Raw genomic sequence first — 19,343 nt, 5'->3', positions numbered from 1 at the left:
AAATGGTCAGACTGGGAGACTGGGAAATTTCCTTAACATATAACTTTCCTTAGCATATAGCCAAAAGTAATGCATGTCCTTTCTTGATACAGTCAGGGACTTGGGGAATTCAAGAATGTTATTTCCATTAACATTTTGATTTGCAGGTAGACTCCAACAGTATCCTAATTGCAAGCTCTGAGTTTGAAGAAAAATAAAAACATTAAATGCAAATGAGAAGGAACAGGTCTTTAACTGGTCTATTGCTTTTTCCTTTCTTGCAATTCTTTGCCTTAAACATATTTCACATTTTTTATGGGTGCTAAACTATCTAATGAGCCCTGAGCAACCGTAAGAGACACCTGCAAAATCTGAGCTTTTAACAGTCAATTACATTTCTTTCTCCATAGGCTCACATGCTGCAAGTAGAAACAATGAAAAGGAAAGACATCAGAACGTATTGTGGAGCTTGCTGCAGATCCACTGCAGTGACCGCTTGGATCTCCTGCTGAGTTCACCAGACAGATGGAGAGCACCACAGAGCTGACTGCACATTCCCCTGGACAGGTACCGTCTCTTCATGCCTTCCTAGTAGCACTGGTGCCTGTGGGTACTACCACAGCACAGGTAATAAAGATACTGCAGCACTTTCCCCCTACCTTGCTGCAGAAGAAGGAAGATTAATCAGGCATCATCCAGTAGAACTGGCAAGCATCACCTGTTTTACTCTTCTTTGTAAAGCTACGTCTGTGGGTAATAATCTGGGAAGAGACACTAATGAGTGCAGAGAGACTGAGAAAAACGAGCAAAGTACAGGAGGGCAAAAATGCTCTTTTAAAAGCCAAAAGAAAGTAATTTCAAAACACAGTACTAGCTAACTACATGGTATCATAAACCCAAGCAAAATTAGTTCTGTACATACAGTGATTTTCTAGAATTTTTGGTAGGTAGTTTCATATTTGAATAGTTTTATTAATATTCTGTAAGTCAGCACAACTGCTTTGGTAATTGTACTACCTGTATACTGCTCAGCAAACAAAGGTGATTCATGGTTGCTCGTTGACATTTAGGTGGATCCTGTCTGATTATAAATTTCAGTGTCAGCTTCAAGTGATATGAATTCATTACATAATATGAAAAGTGCTGTTTTGGAGAACATTACTTATTCCACTCAGAAGTGCATATAGACCAAATGTGAAAGAGTAGAAGGATATTCAGATGGTCTAGTACTCTCAGGTAGTGGATTGTCCTTGCCCTGTCTCAAGATTTCTGCATTATCTTACACAAATTAGTTTCACTTTTTCAGTTATCTCCCAAACCAAGATAACACTGTAATAGTATCTCTTTGGCTGATGAGGCAAAAGCACCAATGAAGATAAGAGTTGTTAGATAAATCTGCAAGATAAGAGACCCTCAACCAAATGCAAAATGCTTCAAGTTGAACACCTGAATATTTCAAGTTAGAAAACTCCAGTGTTTACAAACCTAGTAAGTGTCATGTGGGACATATAAGAAAGCGAAAATTACGCCAGATATCAAATACAAGTGTTCCATCTGCTTGCAGAGGAGCAAATAAGACAGGTTTGCTTTGATTGAGAGTTTATTAAAAAAAAATTAAGCAGACTTTCAGTTTTTCCACATTGCTTAACTATAGCTAAATTAAAAAGCAAGGTTGAAAAGCAAACAGCAGAAGCTTGGGTATAACATTGCATACCATTCTGCCCACTGCCACTTCAGACATACTTTAATCATTATTTTGTGTGTGTGCGTGAGAAAACAATATCTCATAAATTAAATAACTAGTCACAACTCTCTCCCTCTCACAGGGATCTGAATCACGTCTGACATGTTTTTACACAAACATATTTCACAGTAAATATGAATCAGATTACAGCGTGAAACAAGCTGCCACTGACAGGCATCTACTAAAGTGGCTGTAGCTGGCCACTAGATATCATGCCACTGCAGAAACCTACTCTAGGGATACTTAGCTCTTTGTCAGATGACAGAGATAAGCCTTAGCTAGGAGAATTCCTCTCTTCATACCCAAGAACTGCAGCAACCCCAAACTAGCGTGAATAGATAACGCCGCACACCTGTACTGGGCACCGGGTGGACCTCACCACCGCAGCAGAGGGAACTGGCGAGGGCGATGACGTGTGCAGTTTCAGAAAGCAAGAACTCAAAATTCAGCACTACCCCCGTTGTAGCTCTCACAGAATCCATCAGTCCTCAGCTGCCCCCCTGTGACTCCCGTCTGCACTACAGCGCCTTAGCTTTAAAGACCTCTGGAGAACGCCCCTGGGGAAGGAAAGGTCTAGCAACTAAATGTACGAACGTATAACATTTTACGTTCACTCGTGAACTGGGGAGCACTCCATTCTTCCCAGCGTGGAGTTCTGGGGGAACACTGTTTACTTGCCACAGATCATAAAGCACAGAAGTCTGACGTTCTAAAGTCAGAAATATTCTCTTTCTCTAGATTGGAATGAGCCCAGCCAGACTCTTAACCCAAAAAATATCATAAAAGATTTATTAAACATCTGGATAGAAACCCCGTATCTAATAGTGTCTTGGAGTACAACTACTTAGTGAATTATCACCCTTAAATACTTATTTAGAGTTCCCAAGAATATTCAGTGCCCTCTTGTGGTTTGAATTATGAAAGAAGGAAAATTCATGAAAGAAAATACTCAGGTTTGATCAGTCTCACAACCGAGGTGGCACCTGAATCTCACCCTCTATAGCACTGGGGCCACGGCAGTTACGCTGGAGAAAAACCATCCCACGCTCTTCAGTCTATACCTGCAAAAACAGAGAACCTAATGAAAGGTTTTCTGAAAAGAAAGTGCTGTTACCATTAAAGAACTGGTCTTTGTGAGATGTTTTTAATTTTAAACCTCATCCTAATCTCTTCAATCCAAAAACAGATCCTCCTCCTAAAGAAAACAACGAAGTAAATGCTTTTAAATGCAGTAAGATCTGACTGGTAAGACTTCCAGATTCTTTCCAAGTGCAAACACATTCTGAGAAATATAAACTCCTCCAGCCATAGAAGTAAACATGTCTGGAGAACTCTGGAAATTATTGGTGCTAAGCTTCTTAGTTACTGTATTTACCCCCGAGGCCCACACCAGCCCCATATTAAGGGCACAGCCAGAGGAGCTTATAAAACATACAGAATATGAAACAATAATTAGTAGCCAAGTAATATAATCGTACCGATTTAATTGCTGACTGTATTAAAAGACAGAAAAGGGAGTGGGAGGGAAACACACAGTGTAAATTTAGGAGAACTGCTGTAGGGAAATGCGCAGAGAGGAAAACAGGTGGTGAGACATTGGAACAAGTTGCCCTGTGCAGCTGTGGATGCCCCATCCCTGGAAGTGTTCAAGGCCAAGCTGGATGCAGCTCTGAGCAACCTGGTCTAGGGGAAGGTGTCCCTGCCCATGGCAAGGGGTTGGAATCAGATGATCCTTTCTAACACGAGCTATTCTATGAAAAAAAGAGACAGAAACACAACAGTAGAGAAAGAATATAAAGTAAGAGCAAGGAGCACTTTTCCCAGTGACTAGGCATCCCCATAAAAACAGTATTCTAAGCCCTGGGAAATAACCTAGTTTCACAGAGCAGAAGAATGAATCCTAAATGTATACGGAGTACTTAAGGCACAGATTTAAAACAGAATTAGATGCTTTCCATAGAATGCATGTGGCAGTGATGACTTCCCCCGTGCAATTTTCTAACAGTTTGCGGAATGGTGGGGGAATAAACATAAAATTCACTTTCCTAGCTCTTTCCTTATCATGTCCATAAAGATAGAGATATATGACTAGGGGGAAAAAATTGTTACAGATAGAATAAGGCTGGTTAGAGCTAGAAAATGAAGAGGTGAAAATTGGTCCTTCCCAAAGCAGACCTAGAATTTGAGAAATATGAGAAACAGTACAGACCTACTTTATTCATGAAAGAAGAAAGTCCATGCTTTGCTCTGGTAAATCACTGGGAAGGGGTAGTATTAACATTATTGAAAAGCCTTCTCATTGCAGGCACCCTGAATCTTGACACCTATGTGTTTTCAAACACAGCCACAACACACACAAAAGAAACCTGATCTCTAAAGCAAATGTGTACTGTACAGACCAAGTAGTTTTTGTGCCCTCTCATTGCTAGTTTCTCCAATTTTAGAAGAAACTTGAAGATGCTTTTATCAAATATTTTTGTAGCTCTCCTTGCCTGCAATAAACCAACCTTGGCTGCCAGGTACTGCAGTCATTTCACAAATGGCACAGTGTTTACCAGACATGGCAAAGTGCACATCTCTCTCTTAACAGTGTCCACGAATCAGTGTCTGTTTCTGCAAAAAATAAAGGATATAAAAAATACACTACCCAGACTCTCTCACAGCACAGTCCTCACGGACACTCGTATGCAAATCTCACTAGACTGAAAAGTCAAATCTAAAAAGAAGGACCCAGGAATGCTTCCCAAATAAAACCTTCTAGCCCTGACTACCTGTCAGAAGATGACCTGGGTGCACAAAAGTCCCCCTCCTTCCCTGGGAATAAAGCCCTGGCTTCAAACTGGAGCAGGACAAAGGGCAGTTTTACAGAGCTCAAGTATCCTATAACTCAGATACTGCCAATGAGAACTGAACACATGGAGTGCATTCTCTCTAAGTAATGAAATATGAATTGCTGTGGTAAAATAAAATGAAATCTCTAATAAAGGGCTTATAAACAGATTTAGGAGATAGAGTGGTTTACTTAGAGATCACAAAATTAGATTCTATGGGGAAAGAATAAACTAACGAAAAGGAAGTTTATGTAACTTTGTTAGACTTCTGTCATTCAAAATAACACATTAAATCAATTTCCTAACTGTAGTATCATCTGTATGTCCTTAGAATGTAAAAGCACAAGAAGTAACCAAAGGGTTTTTCAGTTCAAAAACACAGGGCAGAAGGATAAATCATCTAGCTGCCATCTTGCAACCAGTCCAAACTTACTGACAATTCTTTCCTCAGAAAAGCATTAACTCTTCTCAGTAGATCTACCTTTAAATAACAAGGTTTGCTAATGGCCCCAAGTGCTATATACCTCTTTCCCTCTCCTTTTGTTATTTCTCATTATTTCTCTATTAACATGACATGGGACAGCAACATACAAACATGGAAGGGAGAAAAGAAGTAAAAAGTAAATTTTGGCCAACTTATCTTTTTTTCTGCTTTCTGGAAATACCTAAGATATGATATAAGGTAACTTGTCAGCCCACAGACGGATGATGAGTCACAACTCATCAGTTCCAGGAGACACACGCCATTCTAATAATTCACATTGTGAAGGCATACAACTGACCACATACTTAAGTTTGAGAAAGCAGCTGAAAAGGAAGAAGTAGCACCAAGGGAACTGATCATCTTTATTATGCAACAAAAAGACAAACAGAAAATAAAATACTTTAATAGGAGAAAAAACAGAAGGTACAACTCAAACATAATAACATATTGAAACCATACATAATGCAACGTGAACATGAAAACATTGTTTAACAGCAATCTTCTAGTAAAGATCGCACGTTCTGAGCATCACCCATCATATATACACAGCTTTTTGTGCATGTCTGAGTTTCAGTGAGAAAGATCATGACCAGTAGCAACATATTTAAATAGTTTAATTTTCATTAAACGCTTACCTAGTGAATGTATTGGATGCAATCTCTTCATATTAAAAGTACAAAATCCTAAGCAAGGCTGCGCCTGCCAATACAGATTTTAAATAAAGAGGATAAACATTTTGCAAGGGTTTTTCTTTATATTGCTTTAATACACATTTGTTGCTTTAAAATGTGTATTTAAGTCTCTCAACATTTAAACATGACTAAAATGCTCAGCAACTACTCATCAAGTGACAACTAATTATTGCTATAAAAAATTGCTTCCCAGAGTTTTAAAACAGATGTCATTTAATTTGCAATTCTCAAGATATATTCAAGTAATAAAAATAACTAGTTCCAGTGTCCATGAGGCATTCAGAATCTGTATTGGCTGTAGGCATTTATTGCCAGATCATATAAATATTTTATTGAAACTAAAAACATTAACTAAACTTATATGTAACTGTTAAAACTCCTTAGGAAATGTATGCAGTAATAAATCACCACAGTATGTATTTTCACTTCAAAAAGGTAAAACTTTAGCATCAGGCTACCTTGAACTTCATTTCTGTCTCACAGGCACTGTCTCATAGCTGGCTTTAGAGAGCAAAAGTAAAAATCTAAATAATCTTTCCTGTTGGATCAGTGAACCACTTCAAGTGGTCACACAAGCACTAGAGCTGACAGACAAGTGAGAATACACAGACAAGAGTATGGGGGCAAATAGGAAGTTGGAATACAACATCAAAGTGTGGTGTGCTGTCAAAATACTGCAGTAAGATGGTAACAAAATGCAAGAACTTTTAGGTTGTTATAAAAAGGATATAACATTCAGCCATTTCTGAAATGGACAACTTTCTCTGTACTTCAGCCAGCAATGCCTTTCAGGAATGTTTTACACTCTTAAAAATGTAAGCTAGAAAAGTCAAGTTACAACGTATTCTGGTTTAGTTCCAACACTCAATAAAGCAGAACTAAGATTCAGTTCTGAAACCCAGTACATTGCAGAATGAGGCATTTCAACATTACCAGTTTTGGAATATGAAATATCCCAGCATTCAAAGAATAATCAAACCCTCTGTTTGGAGCCCAAACGGGAGGCAGGGCATAAGAAACAGATTGTACTTTGGCTGCACAACTGATTACTACACATAAATCACCAACTAGACTAAGAAAATTACTGGGGATGTTTTCCACTACATATGCAACACTCAATAAGAACAATAGCTTGACAATGGGTGATGGCAACACAGGATAAAGAGTCCTATACCTAAATGGTATATGTTCAAGAACAGTCTCTGTTTAAACCTCCATAATGTATGTTGTGCAACCTTATTTCCCCTCCTCCCCTTTAGCATTAAATAAAAGATCTTAAAACTCTTTTACAAATGGATTTTTCATTTAAAGTCAAAATTGCATTTTTGCTCTATTTTCTCTGATTTTAACAATGGTCTTGCTGGGAATGTGGAAATCTAAAATAGGAGCTCTTAAACTGTGTTGGTAACTATTTTAGAGCAAGTCTTTTCTTCTGAACTGTTTTTTCAAGCCTTCAGATGCAGGAGATGTACAAGTTTTAAACAGTTGTGTCAAAATAAACAAGTTTGTTTCTGAGTGTTGGTAGGTGTGAAGCCAATTAGTTATTTAGCTACACAACCTTCCATGAAAGACAGGACAGACCAAAAATTCAATTCCAAATGCAACAACAGGAGTTCTTAAAAAGCTCCAACAAAATGAAAAACTATCTGATCACAGTCAGAGGCCAAAAGAGTATAACTTTTGCATGTCATCTTTGCTCAGAAATTATATCATCAGAATCGCTCAGAAAATATGTCATCTTCCTTAGCAGTTGGGAGTATTAGGAATACTCCACACTCATCACATTAGTAAGCAAGCATTCTATTTCAGTTATGCTCCAAAAGCGGAAAAAATAGATGTAATTATTCATAGGCAATGGCATCATTCTTTCTCAATGAAAGGTGAAAGAAGCCCTGCTCTGCATTGTTAATCTGTAGAAAAGAAATATATTAATTTTTTAAGCTGTTGTTATTTTCAGTCACATAGCAACAGTAAAAAATTAATCACAACATCAAATAAAATTTGTCCTTGGTAGGAAAAGAAAAAAAATAAATTATTATCTCATAGATACCTTAGAAGACAGCTGAACTTAAAACAAACTCAACAGTGCAACAGAGCATTCTTGATATCTTTCTAAAGATACTTTCAAAGTTGCTTCTGGTGAATTAAAATATCCTACATTAATCATAGAAACCATGTAATTAACAGAGTAGTAAAGGTTAGAGAAAATCAAGACAAGAGCGAGAAGTTCCAAAAAGGTCCCTAATTCCACAGGGACAGATCTCGGTAAAGATGTCAAGCTCGAGTTTCAGCAAAATCATTTATCAAAAGTCCTTGTGAGTGTGAAAAAAAGTTTAGCCTGAAAAGTAGTTACTGAATATCATTTTTATTAATATACACTTCAGATCACCAACAGAAGTAATTTTTCTCGCAGATGATCAGTAAGATGGAAGGGGCTCTGCTTTAAAAGTTCACATGACAGGATTCCTGAACTGCATTTTGGTATTGGGCTTCTTCATCAAGCTGAAGATTCTAAACAAAATGAAAACATCATCAAAATGGACAAATACTCAAGATGTACCACAATCATTAGTTTAATTATTCCTCTTCCACATTTTTACATAGGAATTGGCACCTAGATGAAGACTCCTCATCTTTATGTGTACTAGATGATTGTTTCTGCTGCACAGTATCTTTTATTGAACCAAATACCAAGAGACACTTGAGACAGGAGAAGAATCAGATGAGTGGGACAAGGCTCATTAAGCAGAAGGGTCCATCTTCTCTCCCTGGCTCAACTCCATTATGGAACAGTCAGCTCAGAAAGCTGACTGTGTCATGCAATTCTTATAACAGGGCTTCTAACCAGCCATAACATTCTCCATTAATGAAAAGAAAATGTGATCCCCAAACACTAATCATAGATTGTTGAGAATATACTGCTTAAAATGAGAAAGCAAACACACATCACAAAAGACATGTGTTTAATCCTGCTACTTTTCCAAAGCTATCTTCCAGGTTGCTAACATGCCAGAGTAATACATCTTTTTAGTGCAATTCTGGCAGTTTCCCCAAATCAGAATTCCTATCACCAGTTTTACGTCATCACACATGCAAGATGGACTCACAGTGAAGAGCCTAATTGCCTGTATCAAACTCCTAGCTCTTTATGCCTTTATCACAGATCACTCAACTCAGAGAACAATATATATCACCTTTGCCATCTTGAACCATTGAGGCTGCTTATGCCTCAAATACTATGCCTGTCCCACACAAAGCTTAATGAGCATACCCCAAGGCCTGTCAAACTCTACAGAAACTACAACTCAAATTCTCCAGCTTTCTGAACCCACAAGCCAACAGGCTGACTTGACTTAGGAACCAACCACTGACTATATCTGTGTATGTAGTTCTGCATCTACTCCAAGGTCATTTTCTCAAAGACAGCCAGCCTGAAAGGAGGCAACCTGAACACCAACTTAATGACACACCTCTTTTCAGTCTCTCTCACAACACACCAGAAGAGAGGTTGTAGCAGCAATACCAGCTAGTCAAGCTGCACTTTGAGTCCTGAGATTATGATTTAGCAATTTCTGCCATAAAGGGTCAATAATGTCAGTAAAACAGAGTAGCATCTATTTTACTTTCCCTAGAAGCAGCAGTAATAAACTGTTCTAATAAACACAGTAAAAGTAATAAATTGTCCACACTGAGAATACTAAGATAAAGGTTTAAGTCAGTTTGGGGCAATTTAACTATTCCCAGTAGCGCTTCATGTTGAGAGCAGAAAGTTTAAGAACAGACAAGTCTACTTCTGAGTTCCATACAAAGCAGGAACATAGCATGTCCAGAGCACAAGTTTGGTACAGATTTTTTATTCAGCATTTTTATTTATAGAAAAAAAAAGTTACCATTTATTCCCCTACACATCAAAGAAGAAAAAGCTTACCACAAATTCTCCATAATCAAACCGGTGTCTTAGATTTAGATGGCCAACAAGATTTCTAGTAACCTGGTTAGTATCTGCCCAAGGAAGAGATACACAAATAGGACAGATCTGTATTGGGAGGGGGAGGAGAAAGAGAGAATAAAATAAAAAGGGTTATTGGTAATACAGAATGCATTGAAGACATGCTCTACAAGAATAACTAGTTTATTACTCATCCACTACCAAAAATAGAGTAGAGATGTTAACATCAAATCATAGTTCTCAAGAGTACTTTTCCTCAACTGTGTAACATTCAAAACGTATATTTCAACTTGCTGGATTTCTGAAGTGTTTTTCTTAGGGATGGCAGACTATCATGTCCACCCAACATTCAGTCAGTTTAGAAAAGAAAGTGATTACTGCATCCTACTTATTCTTTGGGAGAATTTTCATGCAATTGAGCTGATCAAGCAGAAAACCAAACAGATTTTTCTCCTTCAGACCCTTTGATTACATCCTAGATTACTTTCCAAGTAACTGCAGGTTTCCCATGAAACAACAGTTACATTAAATATGGGATTCTATAGAAACAGATATGAAATACTAAATTAAGAAGAGTTAAGCATCAGGTTCAAAAACTGAGCTTGTTTCACATCAAGTTAAATGAGACAGCTGAATCAGAAATGCATTAGGACCACCAGGCTGGACATGAAATGTTTTCATGTGAAAGTTACTCCTCAAGACAAATGCACTGCATGAAGTATATTGTCTTTCTCAGACCACAGTGACTGTTACAGATATAGAGTAGCTACTGCACATTTAAAATTGTCCACATAATTATAATGAAAATAGCTTAAGAAACATACATAAGCAACTCTACTTACCACAGGAACCATCTGATAAAGATGTCTATTATTACAGTGATCCAGCAAGCGCTGTCTGGTAAAATTGGCTTCCTGACACAGAGGGCATTTGAAGGTTGGGTGTCCACTGTAAATAGAAATACACAGTATTAAAAAGAAAAGAGTTTTAGAAGCAGTGTTACAGAGAGTTCAATTCATCTGTTATCTCCTAATTGTCTTCCCTTGTTTTGATAAAAACAACAAAAAAACCCCACATCCTCACTGACACAGCAGCAGATCTCATGCAGCTCCAGTGCTACTTCCAATTTGCAATTTTAAGGTATTTGTAGGTCTAACTGCATTCTTCTTAGAACTGGGTTTCTTTTGTTCCAAAATTCTTTTGTTCCAATTGCAGCTACATCCTGTTCTTACTTTCTGATAACATCTTTTAGTGCAAATCCTTCCAGAAAGTACTAAAAAAACCCCAATTTCTAATGTATACATGCAAATGTAGAAGAAACTATAGCATTTTTTTAAAACAACTTCCTGAAGGTGTTTGTGGAGGGTTTTTTTGTTTTTAAGTCAGTAGAAGCTTGAACTGTGACTATCTGGATCTACTTTAGTAACAGCTATAGAGAAAAAAGCAGCCTACCTTGTTTCTCCTTGAAGTATTTGACTATTAGCCATCTCGCCATTATCAGATATTGCATCACTTCTGCTACTTTAAATAAAGAAAAAAAAAACAGCGATGAAAATTGAGAGTATTTTACTCCACTATCAAAATTTTTAAAAGTTTAACTGTAACGGGGGAGGGAGAGGAAAAAAATCCATCAAGTCCCATAAACATCAAATCAACATACAGTGCACATATTTTAACTTTCACAACTTTTCCTTTAGATCAAATTACGTCCAGAAGATATTTACAGAATCACAGAATCATCAAGGTGGGAAGAGACCTTCAAGATTACCTAGTCCAACTGTCAACTCAGCACCACCATAATCAACCCTAAACCATATCCCCACATGACGCATATTCAGACACCTCTTGAACACTTCCGGAAACGGCAACTCCACCACCTCCCTGGGCAAATTATTCCCATGCCTAGCCACTCTTCAGTGGAAAAAAAACTTTTCTAGGATCTGATCTGAACTTTCCCTGATATAACTTAAGGGCATTTCCTCTTGTCCTTTCACTTGCGACGTGCCAGAAGAGGCCAACCCCCATCTCACTGCAACCTCCTCTTGGGTAATTCTGGAGAGCAATGAGGTCCCACTTGAGCCTGCTTTTCTACAGGATAAACAACCCCAGCTCCCTCAGCCCCTCCTCATAGGACTTGTGCTTCAGACCCTTTGCCAGCTTCACTGCTCTTCTCTGGACACGCTCCAGCATCTCAATGTCCCTCTTGTAGTGAGGGGACCAAAACTGAACACAGGATTCCAGGTGCAGCCTCACAAGTGCTGAGCACAGTGGGAAAATCACTTCCCTAGTCCTGCTGGCCACACTATTGCTGATGCACGTCAGGATGCCACTAGCCTTCTTGGCCACCTTGGCACACTCCTGGCTCATGTTCAGCTGGCTGTTGACCAGCATCTGAGTCCCTTTCCTCCAGGCATCTTTACATCCACTCTTCTCCATGCCTGTAGTAGAGGCCAGGGCTGTTGTGACTCAACTGCAGGACCTGGCACTTCATCCTGTTGAACCTTATGCAGTTTGTCCTCAACCCATCAATCCAATCTGTCAAGGTCTCTCTGCAAGGTCTTTCTACCCTCCAGCAGATCAACACTCTCACCCAGCTCAGTGTCATCTGCAAACTGACTGAGGGTGCACTCGATGCCCTCATCCAAATCATCAATAAAGATATTAAACAGGACTGGCCCCAAACTGATCCCTGAGGAACACCACTAGTGACCAGCTGCCAACTGGATGTAAGTCCACTCACCACTACACTCTGGGCCCAGCCATCCAGGCAGTCTTTTTTTTACCCAGAGGACAGTGCACCTGTCCAAGCCATAGGCTGCCAGCTTCTCCAGGAGAGTACTGTGGGAGACAGTGTCAAATGCTTTACTGAAGCCTAGATAGAAAACATCCACAGCCTTTCTCTCATCCACTAAGGGTCACTTTGTCACAGAAGGAGATCAGGTTGCTCAAGCTGGACCTGACTTTCGTAAACCTGTGTTGGCTGGGTCTGATCCCCTGGTTGTCCTGCACATGCCACATGATGGCACTCAGGATGATCTGTTTCATGACCTTCCCCAGCACCGAGGTCAGTCTGACAGGCCTGTAGCTCCCTGCATCGTTCTTCTGATCCTTCTTGTAGACTGGCATCACATTTGCATGGATAATTTAGTTACCACGGTGATCCTCAGTGGACTATCACACAACTTTACAGGAAAATGGTATCTAATACAACAAACATTTAGTCAACAAGAATGGTAATGGAGATGACAGCCAAGTAACTCAAAAACCATTATGAACCACATGAATGTAAGACAGGTAGCACTTCCTAAGTTTTTTGACTTAGGATTTAACTGCCATGTGTTTACAGAAATAATTTACAACTTTCAACTACAACAAGGAAAGTTTTCTTATGCTGAGCACAAAACAAACTTATTTTCTAAAGTAAAAGTAACAGAGAGGAACATTTTAGAAAGTAAATTTGACTGTATATGCACCTCTAGCTAAGCCAGAAGAAACTGTCCAAACATGCTGATCCTACTAAGAATACGAATATTTACAGTTACAGATAAGGTAATTTATACATCTATATATACATTTATACAAATTCTTTTATACATCTGTGATATTCTAAGCATGGGTATTCTACTGTTGCATACTCAATAAACAGTGATATAATAATATCCACACACTTTGGCGAAACATTGCTGCAGCTAATTCTGGTAAGAGCTTCGACTTTCAATATACTGATGGGTTAAAAACCAAACAGAGAAGTTCAGACTGCTAAAAATAGAAAATTGATGGCAAAATAAACTAAATAAAGGACAGGATATATATAAAAAAGCTCTGTAAAACTAGCATGTAAAAAAAGTTCTTAAAAAAATAACCCAAAATCCCCAACCTCAACCATCAGTGAGAATGTATGAAAAAAAAAAGTTCTTTAGCTTTACTGCCTGAAAACAAGTGGTGTCATTTGATTTTATGGTGTGTAACATACTGGAGTTCCTTACACATTTCATAAGAGATCTATTCAAAATAAATTCAATCAGAAATCAAAAGCTTGCACAGTAATGTTTTGAAACAGGATAGCCACTAAAACAAACTTAGGAAGGGGAGGGGGAATAAATATAGACAGGAACTTCCCCGGAGGTAAATATTATGAAAGATGTTACAAAGTAAGCTGCTCAAATGCTGTCAAGGCAAGGAAAGCAAGCTACAAATACCAAATACTTTTTAGGAGAGTCTCTACAAGACATTCCAAAGCCATCATGCAGAAAGGTTTTCTTCTGCCTGCTAAGAATAAAGAAAAAGACCTGGAAAAACTCATACTTGAAACACAAAAATATGGACAATAATTACTGCAAAAAGAAGGAATTCCCTGGAAAAAAATACTTTCCATGGGCAGAGGGGGTGGGGAAAAAAGAAGATGAACTGTTATATACAGAACACCCTGATTACCTGTTCCCTGTTGAATCTTGGGAAATCTGTAAGTTTGGAATAATTGAAGAAACACCATATTCATCCTGATACTTCTTACAGGTTTTATAATGCTGTCTCATCCACGAAAATCTAACCTGAAAACGAAATGCCAAATTACTGAAATCATACTGAACAATCCAAGGATAGAAGGAAGAGGTAATTCTGCCAACAGAAAGCAAGACATGCAGGAATTTTGTAGACATCATATGCAGCAGAAACCAGAACTCGTGTCTCCCCTCTGAGCATGAACACTTTCTTCACCAACAGGACATCTTTGATTCCTCTTTGCTTAGAGCCTCTGTCACTCTGTGAGACTGGAGAACACTGCCACTCTCCACTCCTCCAGGCATTTGAGGGCTCTCTCAGGGGTGAAAGATGTGAGTAAATGTCATTTAACTGAAACAAATTCACTGAAACTACACCTCCCAGGTCCAGGATCAATAACTGATGAGCTACAACGAGAGGGGCCATGAGGATGGGATAAGAACCACTGGTCCTTCATCTTTCTCTGGCCTGCTGTTACCTCATGCAGAGGAACTTTTTTTTTTTTTTTTTTTTTTTTTGCATTAGGTGTGTTACTTTTCTCTTTTAGAGGGGAGGCAAAAAAATAGGTGAACGAACACCAACTTAACGCTGCTTATCCACCTTTAATTCAAGGTAAGACAACAAGTTGCTTAGATTTGTCAGAAGACAGCTCGGTTGGACATGCCCTAAATCAGAATTTCAGGTCCAACAGCACTGTCAAAAGGTGCTCACAGGCTTAGAGGCTGAACAAGATCATATCTCACATGCCTGTGCCTGAATTCCATTAAAATTCTTGCTTGGTTCTTGCTTCCAGTTTACTAACTTCCTATCGGTTTCTTTCTCCCCGCTTCTCATGGAACAAAGCAAGCAGATGAGGTTTCCACCAGTACTAATCTTCACTTTGGCAGAAGTAAGTCCCAAGTGAAACGAAACAAACATGAAAACTACCTGGGTTCGATGCAATCTGTTACAAACAAAATGTGTGGCTGAAATTCTGCATTCATTTATACCAGAAGAAAGATTAGCCTTGGGTTGAGGGGGGGGGGGGGTCAAGATTTCACCTAATGTTCTGAAAATAATGACCCCTTGACAAGAGAAACAAAGGGAATGTAAAAAGGCTGATGGGGAAGGAGGAAGTTACGTAGGATTGTATGTGCACTGAAAGTAATCAAGCCGCTTTTTCCATTTGTTTTAAATTAAATTTTATAGAGGCTCTAAGCACTTTCATCTCCATATTGAAAGTTTCTGAGGTTTTCCATGTATCTGCAACTTTCATGTTCATCTCCCTAACTTTTCTTTTGCCAGTTTTATAGCTACATCCAGTTTTCCCATCTCTTTTTTGGAAAAACTGGCACTCCACTAAAAATGCCTTTACTGACAATTCAAGATCCTCTTTCAGTTTACATCTGTTGGGTATAGCTAGGCACTGCATGCCTAGCATATGCACAAGCCATACAAAGCTAAGTTCAAAATGCTATAGGCTCTTTAGCCCCAAGACAAGAATGGCACACACTAAAAGTGTGTCTGGACAAACATATGAAAAATTTATTCAACTTTTTTTTAAAGTTTTACTCTACCTGCTTCTCACAGCATCTACAGCCCCCAGAAGCTTTCTTCATACTGTTTTCAACATCTAGAGCCCTTTTGGGATACGTTCTTTCTTTTTTAGTCACGCTCCCCCGGCAGAGAGGACAATGTGTTCCACTTTCTCTTATAGCTGTCAAGAAGCACTTCCTGCAAAACCTAAATTAAAAAGTTACCACAAACAAAGGTTAGTAAAATGAACAGATATTTTGTCCTTGAAGAGAGCTAGGTGATTGTTAGGAAAAAAAAGATATATCAGAGTAATGATCTACTGAATACAAATCTTTATAAGAAAAATGAAACAATGGTGCTTATGACGAAGAATATGGAAATTAGGGGAACTTGGCAATGCACTTTAGGTAAAGCCCTTATTATTTATTGACTAGTATGGCTGCACACCAGACTGATCATTAATTACAAATTAAATGGTGCAGCAAGCACGTGATATTGGACAATCTTATCAGAGGAATTCCTGTTTATTGTCCTTAAGCAGAACCAGAAACACTGCAAAGCTTCATTCAGCACGGGTTTCCAGAGACCTCAGTCCACCAGCTTTTGCAGCTCTCTCTTTCCTCACGCACCAGTTTGCCAAAACTATTTTGCTTTTCTACGAAGTAGCACGTTGTAATCAAGCGTCCCTCTGGAAAAAAAAATGCTGAATAGACGAGCTGAAAAGAAAGAACAACTCATACTACAGTCCTTGTTCGAAAAGGAACGAGGAAAACCATGAAGTGAAAAAAACCGCGAGTTAGGTTAGAGGGTGCAGTGAAACTCCCCCGCCACCGACCAGATCGCCGCGGGGGCTTTTCCTCAGTGACCGGTCCTCGTCGGCTACAAAGGAAAGAGGCGAAGGGAGGCTGGGGCAGCACTGGGCTCGTCATCCTCACAGCCAGAGGCTCCAGGCCGAGGGTCCGAGCGGGGGGGAGGCAGAGGAGCACAGGGCGGAGAGCCGGAGGAGGCGAGGAAAAGGCTTGGGAAGGGGCGAGGGGCCGGGATACCCACACGTGCTGGCAGTTGGCGGTCCTCACGGGCGTTTTGAACACCTCCTGGCACACCGGGCAGTAAAAATCATCCTCGCTGAAGCACGCCGGGGCCGCCGCGGCCCCCTCGGCCATGGCAACACGTCAGGGCCTCTCCGGCAGGAGCGGGGACGAGGGACAAGCCCCGCCCCGGCGGACTGAGGCGGGCCCGGCTCCGCTCCCGGGGGCCGCCGCCGGGGGCCCAGGGGCGGATCGCTGGGGGCACCCGGCACCGGGTGGGATCCCGGGTGGGATCCCGGGTGGGATCCCGGCCGGGCTGCGGCAGCGGCGGAGCGGAGCGAGCCCGGCCTGCCCTCCGCCAGCCGCCCCTCCTCCCGCCCGGCCCGGGGGAGCCCCCGCCCCGCGCTCTACCTGGCGCTGCTCGGGTAGGAGGGACGCGGGAGCTCCGGCCGCTCTCCCGGCGGCACCCGGGGGGGCAGGGGCGGGGCCGGGGTTTCCATGGCGATCGCCTCCCGGCCCGGAGGCGCCGCTACGACACGACACGGCGGGGCGGCCCTGCTCCGCCCTGTCCGGCAGGATTCCCCGCTCCGCCCAGCGCGCTGGGCCCGCCCCGCCGCCCGCCCGGGGCCTGCCGAAGGCGGCTGGGGAGTGAGGAAACGGCGGCGTTCGCGGTCGTCTTCTGCACGGAAGAAACGTGCCTGCCCTGTTTTTCGTTTGTTTCTAGATCGACTTGTCCGGATAACAGCAGTGAAGCTGGTGGAGGGGCTGGAGCACGAGTCCTCTGAGGAGCGGCTGAGGGAGCTGGGGTTGTTTAGCCTGGAGAAAAGGAGGCTCGGGGGAGATCTTATCGCCCTACAACTACCTGAACGGAGGTTGTAGCCGAGTGGGGTTCCATCTCTTCTCCTAGGCAACAAGCGACAGGATGAGAGGAAATGGCCTCAAGCTCCGCCAGGGGAGGTTCAGGTTGGACAATAGGAAGAATTTCTTCCCAGAAAGGGTGATTAGACATTGTAATGGTCTGTCCCGGGGAGTGGTGGAGTCACCATCCCTGGAGGTGTTTAAGGAAAGACTGACTGGATGGGGCACTTAGTGTGATGGTTTAGCTGACAAGGTGGTGTTCGGTCATGGGTTGGACTCGATGATCTCAGAGGTCTTTTCTAACCTAATTGATTCTGTGACTGATACTAGCGGTGATTTTATGCAGTAGTTTTAGTAGTATTACTGATATTTGGGGCAAGATTTCCACCTCCTGAATGATCCTGACCAAAAAAAAAAAAAAAAAGAAAAGAAAATATCCAGCGGTCTGACTGTGCGCTTTTCTTCCAGAATAAGGAATTTTAAGAATCTCGATCTAGCAGTATAGTTTCTACTTAGATTTCTCCAGGTAGAAGAGACTTTGGACCTGTTAAGCACATCTAGCACTGACCACATTTGGACGTAACTCTTGGCATATGAACAACAAACAAAATGTTGGAAATGCTTTAAGAAGAAATGGATTTGTAGAGAGTATATCAATTATATTGATTAGTGAAGGTTGTAATTATAATAAATCTAAGCTTCAGGCTAGGCCTGATCTCTTGCACTGTATCAAAGATCATAGAATCATAGAATGGTTTGAGTTAGAGGGGACCATGTAGTTCCAACTCCCCTTGCCATGGGCAGAGACACCTTTCACTAGGCCTTGAACACTTCCAGGGATGAGGCATCCACAACTTCTGTTCCAATGTTAGGGCTGAAAAGAAATGGATGTTCACTTTGGCTTCCCCTGTTTCCTTGAGACTGCAGCTCTCTGTACCATAGCTAGATGATCAGAGAACTCTAGCTGGGAAGATCTTCCACTCTCTCTAGCCTGAAGTTAGAATTTTGTGGAAGAGAGAGTGCAAAACACTAATACCTGTGGATCGCATGTGCGTTCAGCCTCCAATATTTCAAAACTGAGAGTCTAAATGCTTCAGACATCCATGATTGAGGCAATGCCCACAACACATCTGGGATCATGGTTTGGAGGGGAGAGAAGGAACTGCAGGGAGTGAAGCTGAAGCTAAGGTCTCTTCAGATAAGTATGAGAGGTTAACCATCCTCTGATTCTGCAAAGGATTCTGCCTCTGTTTTTGTTCACTATCAGTCACAATTACTACTAGCTATTAATGCTAGTATCTTCCTAAGGAAAAGCAGAGAGAGCAGAACAAAAGGCAGTGACTGCCTAAAATACCTTCTTTTTAGACCACATGGAGACAAAATTTGCATGCTTCTAGGTACCTGGAGATGTGAAACACTGAAGGGAAGCACATTCAAACCCTTGCGCCCGAAGTGAGTTAGGTCACCTGGGCTGGGATATTTGCTGCCCATGCTTCAAGTCAGGAGAAGATTCTGTGGGAAAGACAGAACTTCCTGGTCAAGAGAGGACAGGCCTAGGATTTGAGGTGTTGTGCAAAGATGTCCTCTGGTAACTGTGGCTGTGCTAGCTCAGGAGGTTACTGCTCACTTGCACTCGTCACTGCTGCTGAGGGTTTGCTGAGCTGTTCATAGGCTAGCAAAATACCCCTGCTATTTAAAGTGATTGAATATCTTCTTCCCTGAAATGAAGCAGGAAGCCAGACTGGTAGATATGAGTAGGCTTG

General features: G+C 41.0%; 1 protein-coding gene across 2 annotated transcripts; it reads right to left on the bottom strand.

The window, feature by feature from the left end:
* Positions 1–5,380: 5,380 nt before the first annotated feature.
* On the bottom strand, positions 5,381–17,207 carry RNF138 (ring finger protein 138). Of its 2 annotated transcripts, none has more exons than XM_027638731.1 (7): positions 16,745–17,207; positions 15,736–15,901; positions 14,114–14,229; positions 11,132–11,197; positions 10,522–10,627; positions 9,659–9,766; positions 5,381–8,241 (listed from the first exon to the last, which is right to left on the bottom strand). In XM_027638731.1, the coding sequence occupies exons 1-7, from the start codon at positions 16,855–16,857 to the stop codon at positions 8,173–8,175; spliced, it is 744 nt and encodes a 247-aa protein (XP_027494532.1). In that variant the 5' UTR covers positions 16,858–17,207; the 3' UTR covers positions 5,381–8,172. The 2 variants fall into 2 exon arrangements, with proteins under 2 accessions (XP_027494532.1, XP_027494531.1); XM_027638730.1 differs by having other exon boundaries at positions 11,132–11,200; positions 16,745–17,200.
* Between the last annotated feature and the right edge of the window lie 2,136 nt (positions 17,208–19,343).

Source organism: Corapipo altera, unplaced genomic scaffold (genome assembly GCF_003945725.1).
Source record: "Corapipo altera isolate COAL_440 unplaced genomic scaffold, ASM394572v1 49, whole genome shotgun sequence".
In the NCBI taxonomy this organism is placed as follows: Eukaryota; Metazoa; Chordata; class Aves; order Passeriformes; family Pipridae; genus Corapipo; species Corapipo altera.
Note: the sequence above shows the minus strand (reverse complement) of the source record. Positions and strands in the feature narration are given on the sequence as shown.

What these genes read in the sequence shown, in the direction of transcription:
- RNF138 (XM_027638730.1), bottom strand. Translation starts at nt 16,857, where the DNA reads ATGGCCGAGGGGGCCGCGGCGGCCCCGGCGTGCTTCAGCGAGGATGAT. An exon ending in GTAGATGCTGTGAGAAGCAG is followed by an intron (nt 14,230 to 15,735) that starts GTAGAGTAAAAC and finishes TTTCGTTTTCAG; the next exon opens with GTTAGATTTTCGTGGATGAG. An exon ending in CAAGATTCAACAGGGAACAG is followed by an intron (nt 11,201 to 14,113) that starts GTAATCAGGGTG and finishes CTTTATTTAAAG; the next exon opens with TAGCAGAAGTGATGCAATAT.